The sequence below is a fragment of the Alexandromys fortis genome, unplaced genomic scaffold, assembly GCF_014885135.2.
Source record: "Alexandromys fortis isolate MF-2015 unplaced genomic scaffold, M_Fortis_MF-2015_v1.1 scaffold_296, whole genome shotgun sequence".
In the NCBI taxonomy this organism is placed as follows: domain Eukaryota; kingdom Metazoa; phylum Chordata; class Mammalia; order Rodentia; family Cricetidae; genus Alexandromys; species Alexandromys fortis.
Window position 1 is genome coordinate 790,436 of NW_026068172.1, and position 9,824 is coordinate 800,259.

General features: G+C 51.1%; 1 protein-coding gene across 2 annotated transcripts; it reads left to right on the forward strand.

Annotated features, from left to right (window-relative positions):
* The first annotated feature begins 209 nt into the window (after positions 1 to 209).
* On the forward strand, positions 210 to 9,023 carry Cib3 (calcium and integrin binding family member 3). 2 transcript variants are annotated; one of them, XM_050128464.1, is made up of 6 exons: positions 210 to 260; positions 433 to 467; positions 3,492 to 3,603; positions 6,077 to 6,224; positions 7,397 to 7,592; positions 9,002 to 9,023. In XM_050128464.1, exons 1-6 carry the CDS (start codon positions 210 to 212, stop codon positions 9,021 to 9,023), a joined length of 564 nt encoding a protein of 187 aa, XP_049984421.1. The 2 variants fall into 2 exon arrangements, with proteins under 2 accessions (XP_049984421.1, XP_049984422.1); XM_050128465.1 differs by lacking the exons at positions 433 to 467; positions 3,492 to 3,603.
* Positions 9,024 to 9,824: the final 801 nt, after the last annotated feature.

Genomic DNA, 9,824 nt, shown 5'->3' on the forward strand with positions numbered 1-9,824 from the left:
ACAGCCCTCATTGCTCACCTGGGGACACATTCAAATGGTTGCCCAGAGAGCCAGACTGTAACTTGAGCTTCACTAAGCTTGGGGTGACTGGATGGGTGGGCGGGTGACAGCCAGGGCAGGGACATCTGCTCGGACACTATGTGCCTGGGTGCCCCTGAGAAGCCATCTGTAATTTCAGTTCCAGTGGATTCAAGACTGTGGTCCCCAGCATGGGCAACAAGCAGACTGTGTTCACTCACGAGCAGCTGGAGGAATACCAGGTGGGTGTGGGTGGCGGGTCCTGCCAGCTGGCGCAGCTTGGTCTGGGTTCCAGGTAGCCAAGAGTCTCAGCAGAGCCTCGTTTGTGACATCTGTGTGTGTTTGGAGCCACTGGAGGGGTACGTGGAGACACCACAAGAGACAGGACTGGGCCAAGCCATTTCTCTTCCACAGGACTGTACTTTCTTCACGAGGAAGGAGATCATGAGGTCAGTGGGGGAGGTGACACCCCAAAACAACCTTCTAGTCACTGCCGGGGCTTTGTGAAATCTTTTTGTTGTTCTGTTTTGTTTGAGAAGGAGCCCGGGCTAGCCTCAAATTTACCTCTCAAGTCTGGAATCACAGGTGTGTGCCATTGTAGCTGGTTGCAGGTTTTTTTTTTTAAATATTATTGTAGGGAGTGTTGTGCCCAGAGTATGGACCCCCCCCCCAAACCATCAAGAGACCAGATCCGATGCAAAAGCAAAGAGTCTTTCTAATTATGAGTTAATTTGGGTCCTCTGTCCATCCGACACAATGGGTGGAGTAGGAGAGCCCCCCGAGCTGCAATGGGGCAGGATATATATTGGGGGTAGAGCAAGGAGGAGGTCTTCTAGTGGCAGAGTAACAGTCTCAGGACTGGCACACACCTCTGGGCTAGGGGACTCTGTCCTGAGCTGATTGGAAAGGTGGCTCTACCTGGAGGACATGGGGGTGGGGGCGGTACTGCATTCCACCATCCTCTGATTGGTGCCCTACCACATGGAGGATACCTGGCAGGTTCTTCCCAGTAATTAGGGTAAGGATGGGCAAGGTTGGGGCTCAGCACACCCTGCGGAGTCAGGGGCCTACATCTTGCTGGGTCTTTTCCGCAGCCTGTCATGGCTGTCAAAGCAGGGAGGGGGGTTGGGTGAGGGTCTGGGCCCTTCAGGGAGTATGATATGAGTGTGCAGATGTGTGTACACACGTGCCGTGATGCATGTGTAGCAGTCAGATGACAGTTTGTGGAGTTAGTTATTTTCTACCCCCTTGGGTGCTGGGGATGGAATCCAGATGGCTCAGATGTTCTCCTCCCACCATGTGGGTCTTAGGGGTCAACTCGGGTCATCAGGCTTGGCGGCAAGTCAGCAAGTGTCTTTACCAGATGATCCATTTCGTCATTTTGGTTCCCCTTGTTTTGGTTTTTGGTTTTTTTTTGAATGGTTTCTTTTTTTTCCTTTTCATTTTTTGTTTTTATTTCAAAGCATGGTTTCTCTGTGTAACCCTGACTGTCCTGAAACTTGCTCTATAGACCAGGCTGGCCTCAAACTCACCGAGATCTGCCTGCCTCTCCTGGAGTGCTGGGATCACAAGTGTGCTCCATCATGCTCGGGATCTTCTGTGGTGTGAAGGGAGCCAAGCTGTAGCACCGGCAGGGTTAAAGCTTTGATGTGGATGTTGCCTCCAGGGTAGTGACGGCTGGCTGGGGAGTCTCATTCTGTCACGCGGGCAGAGTTTTGTACAAAGGTAGCAGAGAGCCAAGGAAGGGGCCGAGCCTTGGGGAGGCTCACTGGCATGTAGAGGCTGGAGTTCAGGGCAGAGTTGAGCTCCAGCTCTGAGCTGTGAATGGCGGAAAGGAGGTTCTGGTGCGGGTGGGTGGCTCCTGGGTGACTAGGTCCCTGGCTTGAGCCCAAATGAACCTCCTGTGTCATCCTTCTGTCTGTTGGACCATTATCCGTGACTTGGAGCCATGAAACCCAAGCTGGCTGGGGTTCAGCTCTGGGGTGCTCAGGGCCGAACCCCTCTTGTGTGGACACAGAGCATCTATTATTGATGGGCACACTTCTCACCCATCAGCCCTTTATCTGTGTGAGGACAGTTGGCACATCCACATTGGCCATCATGAGGCCTGGGCACGGAGGACTTCCATTTCCAGGGCACACAGGCAGAATCCTGGTGAGTCTGGCATTTCGACTGGCTCCAACTTCCAGACTGTCAAACAGAAAAACTGAGACTGGGAGGAGAGAGGGACTCGCTGAATGCCACAAAGAAAGACAAACTGTGGGTCCTCGATACAGCTCAGCAAAAAAAGAGACTTGCTGCCAAGCCTGAGAACTAAGTTCAAACCCCGGGGCTCATACGGTAGGAGAGAATCCACTCCCATAAGTTGTCCTCTGACCCTGATATATGCACTGTAACCTGTACATATACGTACATATACACAAATAAATATATAACTGTAAGAATATTTTCAGAGGAGAGATAAACACACTCAGGGCATTCCCCGGAGCAGCCCATACAAGGGGATGGGGTTAGGACTGAGGCTCACCAGCTGTCATCAGGTATGTAGTCTTGAGAAAACCCAGGGACATCCTTGTCCCTCTGAGAAAGTTCTTAGCAACTTGGGAACATCAGAGATGCTAAGGATGGTCTCTTTGAGGTTTATTGTGCACCTTAAGGAGGGTGCACCATCACCAATGTTTTGTAGATTCTCTTTTTAAAAAAAATCCAACTAGAGGCCTGCCATCCCCACCCTTAGAGAGCTGAAGCAGGAAGAGTGTGATATAGCCTAGACTACATAGGGAGATAGCCTAGACTATATAGGGAGATAGCCTAGACTACATAGGGAGATAGCCTAGACTACATAGGGAGATAGCCTAGACTATATGAGTTAGCCTAGACTATATAGGGAGATAGCCTAGACTATATAGGGAGATAGCCTAGACTATATAAGGAGATAGCCTAGACTATATAGGGAGACTTTGTTTCAAAAACCAGCTGTTTGTGCCTGCCCCTTGGGGAGACCTGCCTCCTAGCATGGAGAGAATGAAGGAAGCCTGAGACTTGGGTGGGGGAGTCAGTAGAGGCAGGATCCTGCTGATGTAATAATCAATTGTATAGGTTCTATAGCCAGGTCCCTCAAATATTGGCTCTGGAATGATCGATCAGTCATTGGTACCTCCCTCTAGCTCCATCTTCCAAGTCAACTCCTGCTCCTACTTGTAAGCCCAACACCAATGCCTCCTCCTCCAGGAAGCCCTTCTTCCTCCTTCCCTTGTTTCTGCTTCCCCTCTCCACCTTGGCCTTGTCTGAGGGGAGGGCAATAGAGATGCCCATCTCTGGCTCTGTGTGCTCAAGGGTCAGACTCCGGCCTGGGCTCCTGGGGACCCAGTGTCCTTCCTTGTGGAGGAACTGCAAGTGTGTAAGGGGAGGGGGATAAGTCCCTACTGCTTCCTGGCTCTCAGCCTTTCCTGGCTTCTCTCTCCCCGCACCAGACTCTTCTATCGCTACCAGGACCTGGCTCCCCAGCTGGTACCCCTCGACTATACCACATGTCCTGAGGTGAAGGTTCCCTACGAGCTGATTGGCAGCATGCCAGAGCTGAAGGTATGCCTGGGCCTGGGGACAGAGGTGTCTGCATCATGTTCTTGTGAGGTGGGAGCTGCTGGCACCCCGTTTTACAGAAAAGAAAACGGGGCTCAGAGAGACACATAGCTGCCACGAGAGAGACGAGGCCATGGGCTGGAGTGTGGTGGCACACAGATCTCCTGCAGAGGCAAGCAGGTCTCTGTTTGAGTGTGAGGCTGCGCTGAGCTACATAGCAAGTTCCAGGTCAGCCTCGCAGTGAGCTGCTACCTAAAAAAGAAAAAAAGAGAGAAAAAGGAAAAAGAAAAGAAGAAAACAAAGAAAGGAAGGAAGAAGAATTCAGAAAGTTGGGAAGGAGACATCTAAGGGTGCGGGAGGATAAGGCAGGGAGGGGGATATGTGTGTGTGGGATGTGGGGGTGAGGAATGTGTGTGGGAGAGTGAGGGAATGTGTATGTGTATGTGGGATGTGGGCAATGTCGGGGGATGTGTATGTGGGGGGGGGCAATGTGTGTGTGTGAGGATGTGTGTGGAGGGGATGCCGGAGGTTATGATGGTGTGTTCTCAGGGGAATGTATGTATGTGTGGGTAAAATGTGTGGGTATGTGCATGTGTGGATGCAGAATCCGTGTTTTGTGTGGGGAAGGGGGGAATGTGTTTGTGTGGTGGTGGCAGCATATGTGTGTGTGGAGAGTGTGTGTGTGTGTGTGTGTGTGCATGTGTGTGTAGGGGCAGTGTGTGGGGAGTGATGTGTGTCGGGAATATGGGCTCGTGTGGATGGGGAGAATGTGTGTGTGTGGAGAGAACCACCTGTAACCCAGCTCCACGGGATCTGACACTATCTTGTTGTGTCACTCAGAGGTGATGTGGCACCAATCCTGGGGAAATATGAATAGACATTGACTCACCCAGCTGGCAGACCAAAGCACATTATTACCAAAGCCCAACTTGGTGAACCAGTGGAGTTCTGTCTTGGTCACTGTTCTGTTGCTATGAAGGGACACCTTTACCATGGCAGCTCTTATTGGAGCTTGCTTGCGGTTTCAGAGGTTTAGTCCTTTACCATGGCAGGGAACAAGGTTGTACACAGGCAGACATGATGCTGGAGAGGTTGAGATTTCTACATCTGGATCCACAGGTAGCAGGATGAAGGAGAGCCACTGGGCCTGGCTTGGGCTTTGGAAACCTCAGAGCCTGCCTTCTGTGACACTCTTCCTCCAACATGGTCACACCTTCTAGTTCTTCTCAAGTAGTGCCAATCCCTGATGACTAAGCATTCAAATATATGAGCCTACGGGGGTCATTCTTATTCCAACCATCCCAGTTCCTTACAGAAGCAAAAATGACTCACAGACACCTGCATCACCAAAGTCCACCCCAGCGCAAGTGACATCTTACAGAGCTGGGAACCTGGAGTGCCCTGCACAGCCTGCAGGCAGCTCAGCGGGTTTGAGAGTGTCCCCTCCAAGTGACTCAGTTGGCCTAGACCTCTTCATGGCTGAGCCTCTTTTAAGCAGCCCCGCTTGTCTGAGAGCATCTCTCCGCAGTCCTTAGAGATCTCTGCTCTTGGATAAGAAGGGGCCAGTGAATCTGATCAGTTTCAGGGACTTCCTGAGGCTACACTGAGTGGAGTGCTTCAGGTCTTAATGAACTACCCTGCAGGGTGGAATGTTTCTCCTTCCCTTAGACCAGTGATCCCTTTGGGGGTCAAATGACCCTTTCACAGGGGTCCAAGACCATTGGGAAACACAGATATTTACATTATGACTCATAACAGTATCAAAATTAGTTATAAAGAAGCAATGAAAATAGTTTTATGGTTGGGGGTCACTACAACATGAGGAACTGTGTCAAGGGTCACAGCACTGGGAAGGCTGAGAACCACAGTCCTAGAGCATCTCATCATTTCTCTTCCCTTTCTGCATCTGTGCCTTAAGAAGTTTCCTTCTGCTGGGCGATGGTGGCGCATGCCTTTAATCCCAGCGCTCAGGAGGCAGAGGCAGGAGGATTTTGTGAGTTCGAGGCCAGCCTGGTCTACAGAGACAGTTCCAGGACAGCCAGGGATTCACAGAGAACCCCTGTCTCAAAAACAACAAAGGTACAAAGATGTTTCCCTCCAAGAGGGGGATATAAGAGGGTACCTGCACTCACATGTACATACACACACACACACACACACACACACACACACACACACACACACACTAAAATTAGATTAGAAAACTCCCCTCTGGAAAGAGGTACAAACCTCAGGAAGTATCTGATAGGTTGGTTTGAGTCACGTGTCTCTCTGGTCTGTTTTGGCTTGCAAGTGAGTGTCAGGTTCTGATTGGCTCCCTTGGATCACAAGCATCTTGTGGAACTGGAACTGGGGTGCGCAGGTGTAGGAGCCTGACTTCCTATCCCAGACCCCTAGGTCCTGGGGATTGGGGCAGGGATGATACCCGTGGGGTTGGGGGGCCCTCCAGAGCAGGTATTTGTCTTCTTGTCGCCAGGATAACCCTTTCCGCCAGAGGATTGCACAGGTCTTCTCTCAAGATGGGGATGGTCACATGACCTTAGAGAACTTCCTCGATATGTTCTCAGTGATGAGTGAGATGGCTCCCCGGGACCTGAAGGCCTACTACGCCTTTAAGATTTATGGTGTGTGGGGCCCTGGGGTGGGGACCAGACAGAGACCATCTAATGCTCATATCCCCAGGGACTCCAATGCCCACACAGCCCTGGCCTTCATATTCCAGCCACATTAGGTTCATCCTTTCTTGAATTTATCAAATGCTTCTAGCCTCAGGACATTTGCTTTTGCTGTGCTCTCTGCTTGTAACACCATCTACAGCCCGTTACTGGGGAGCCTATGCAGGGACTCCACCCCTGAGCCACGCTCCAACCCCTCACTGGGGATTCTAGGCAGGGGCCCCACCCCTGAGCCCGCCCCCAGCCCCTCACTCTGGGGATTCTAGGCAGGGGCTCCACCCTGAGCCATATCCCCATCTGTCTCTTTTCAGAGTGCACATAGGTGTTCGGTATTTTCTGAATGAGGGCATGTGGAATAGCAGCACTTCCTCAGGGCCTGGCCCATAACAGGCACTCAATAGGCAAGCGAGTCAATGAAGAACAGCAGGCACTCAGGAAAACCTGTAAAACCCTCCCAGGCCCCAACAGCTCACAGACTCCATAGGTGATGATCCACTCGTGCTCCTGGGCATGTCCTGGGTGTCCCTGTCCCAGTCACGTCTGCTGTGAAGGTCATCAGGAGCACGTGCGGAGCTCATGCGTGGGCGCAGGTCTAAACATTTAAAACACCCTTTCACATACTTTTAGCATGTGTGGCGGAGTTGATGAATGACAAATCACGACGACAGTGGCTGTAAAGTCAGTGAATGAATAAAAAGCAGCTATCGCGATGCCCGGTAAACAGTTCATGCTTAGTACTTGTTAGATGAATGAATGCAAAAAAAAAAAAAAAAAAGAAAGAAAGAGAGAAAGAGAGAAAGAAAGAAAAGAAAGAATTAACACATATGCCACACAGTAGGTACCTAGTAACTATTTCTTAAATGAGTGGACATGGTGCCTGACACACAGTGAGGGCTCTGAAGGATGGATAGATGAAAAGTTATCCCAACAGGTGGCAAACAGAAGGCACTCAATAAATGCTTGCTTACGTAAGGGAAAATCAGTCATCATGGTGCCTGACATGTAATGAGTGTCGTATAAGTAAGAGAAACAGTAGTCACAATGGCTGGGATTGCTCTCAGTGCCTGGGCGTCCTCTGGCCGCCTGTTCTCCCCAGCCCTACTGTTGGCCTCACCTCACAGACTTCAACAATGATGACTACATTTGCGCGTGGGACCTGGAGCAGACGGTGACCAGGCTCACCCGTGGGGAGCTGAGTGCTGAGGAGGTGACCCTGGTCTGTGAGAAGGTGCTGGATGAAGCAGACAGCGACCATGATGGGCGGCTGTCCCTGGAGGACTTCCAGAACATGATCCTGCGGGCACCAGACTTCCTCAGGTGCAGGTTCAGACCCAGGGATGAGAATTCCTGCTGCACTGTCTGAGACCTCAGGGAACGACCCCAGATTCTGTGGCTTCAGCCCACTTTGTCCAAGGACCATAACCAGGAGGCTGCGGGCATCTGTGGACAGAAGCAGTGTATCTGTCACCTGCCACAGTTTTGCTGTGAACTGTCACACAGCTGTCCTCGGCATCCTGGAGTAGGGTCAGAGCCCCGACTGCAGGGCTGGGAGTGGGGGGCATGGCTGCCAAGGAGCCCCGACTGCAGGGCTGGGGAGCATGGCTAACACGGAGTTGGTAGACTCTGTGGCCCAAGGCCACATCCATCCTTTGTTTGTTTGCTTGGTTTGCTGTTTCTCAGAAAGTGTCTCACTATTTAGACCTGACTGGCCTGAAACTTTCTAAGTAGACCAGATAGGTCTTGAACTCACAGAGATCCACTTGCCTCTGCCTCCCAAGTGCTGGGATTAAAGTCCGGTGCCATCACTTTAAACCTAAGCACTTAAGTTTGTCAGAGTAATAAACTGGTGTTCAGAGAGGGCCAATAGCCAGTCTGGGAAGGAGCTGGGATGTGACTGCTTATCCAGACAGGTGCTTAAAATTCCCATGGAGATCTGGTCATGGTGGCAGACATCAAGTAGCCGAAGCACCCAGAAGTCTGAGGCAAGAGGATTGTTGTGAGTTCCAGGATGCCAAACTACAAAATGAGACAAGGTCTTCAAAACCCAAAGCTGGCCGGGCGATGGTGGCACATGTCTTTAATCCCAGCACTCGGGAGGCAGAGGCAGGCGGATCTCTGAGTTCGAGACCAGCCTGGTCTACAGAGCTAGTTCCAGGACAGGCTCCAAAGCCACAGAGAAACCCTGTCTCGAAAAACCAAACCAAACCAAAACAACAACAACAACAACAACAAAAAAAAAAAACAACCAAAGCTAACCAAATGGAAAACAGGTCTGGAGGCTGGTGAGAGGGCTCAGTGATTAAGGGTGATTGCTGCTCCGACTGAGACCTGGGTTCAATTCCCAGCACCCACATGGTGGCTCACAACTGTCTGTAACTCCAGATCCAGAGGACATGACGCTCTGCTCTCTTCTGGCCTCTGCAGGCTCCTGCATTTAACATGCTGCATATACACAGACCCAGGCACACTCCACACACACACACTCACACACATACATGCATGTGCATGCGCACACACTCACACACAAATAACAAATAAATAGATAGATGTTTTAAAAACATAATATGGAAGCCACCTAAGGGATGACCCCGATGTTGACCTCTAGCCTAAGTCCCATGGGGACTGTCTGCGATTTCTAGGGTGTTCACATTTCTGTGAATCCCTGCTTGCCCCTAGGGTCCCAGTGTCCATTGGGAACTCTCAGTGACATCTTTCCTTCCTCACAGCACCTTCCACATCCGCATCTGACAGCACCCGGAGGACACAGCTGATCCTTCCCCATCTCCACCTGACTCTCTAAATAAACAGGAATCAAACCTACCTCGGCATCTTTGCGTTTTCCTGTGTGGCCACACCCACTCTGGGTTACCATTTTCCAATCATAAAACAGATTGGCTTCTAGACCTCAAGGCCTAGAGGAGCAGGAACTTCACAGTTAACATACAGAGGAAGTCCAAGGCAACGCCATAGCTCCTTTCCAGAGGCCAACTTGAGCCCTTGAGACAAGGTTTCTCGGTAGCTTTGGTGCCTGTCTTGGAACTAATTCTTGTAGACCAGGCTGGCCTCATACTGCCTCTGCCTCCTGAGTGCTGAGATTAAAGGTGTGTGCCACCACCTCCCGGCTCACACCTCCATGTCTTGTGAATTTCAGGAGCCCAAGGTTGTCCCTGGGTCTTTGTATAGGGTACCTATACATCCCACCACACAACCCAGTCACCCAGAATCTTCCCAAACCACTCACTCTGGCGATTCGAAGCATCAGGTTCTGGGGTTGGAGAGATGGCTCAGGTATTAACAGCACCTGCTGCTCTTGCAGGGGACTTGGTCTCTATGTTGGGTTCCAGGAGCCACGTGATGGTGGCTCTCAACTGCCTGACCCTCCCATCCCAGCAGACCTGAGGCCTTCTTGAGCAACTGCACCTATGTGCACACACCCACCCACACATACACATCTAAAAATGAAAACAGTTATAGCTGGCTGGTGGTGGTGCACGCAGGAGGCAGCTCTCTGTGGTTCAAGGCCAGTCTGGTCTACATAGTGAGTTCCAG

Coding starts and splice junctions, on each gene's coding strand:
- Cib3 (XM_050128464.1), top strand. CDS start 210: ATGGGCAACAAGCAGACTGTGTTCACTCACGAGCAGCTGGAGGAATAC. Junction 261..432: donor AGCAGCTGGAGGAATACCAG/GTGGGTGTGGGT, acceptor TCTCTTCCACAG/GACTGTACTTTCTTCACGAG. Junction 7,593..9,001: donor CGGGCACCAGACTTCCTCAG/GTGCAGGTTCAG, acceptor CCTTCCTCACAG/CACCTTCCACATCCGCATCT.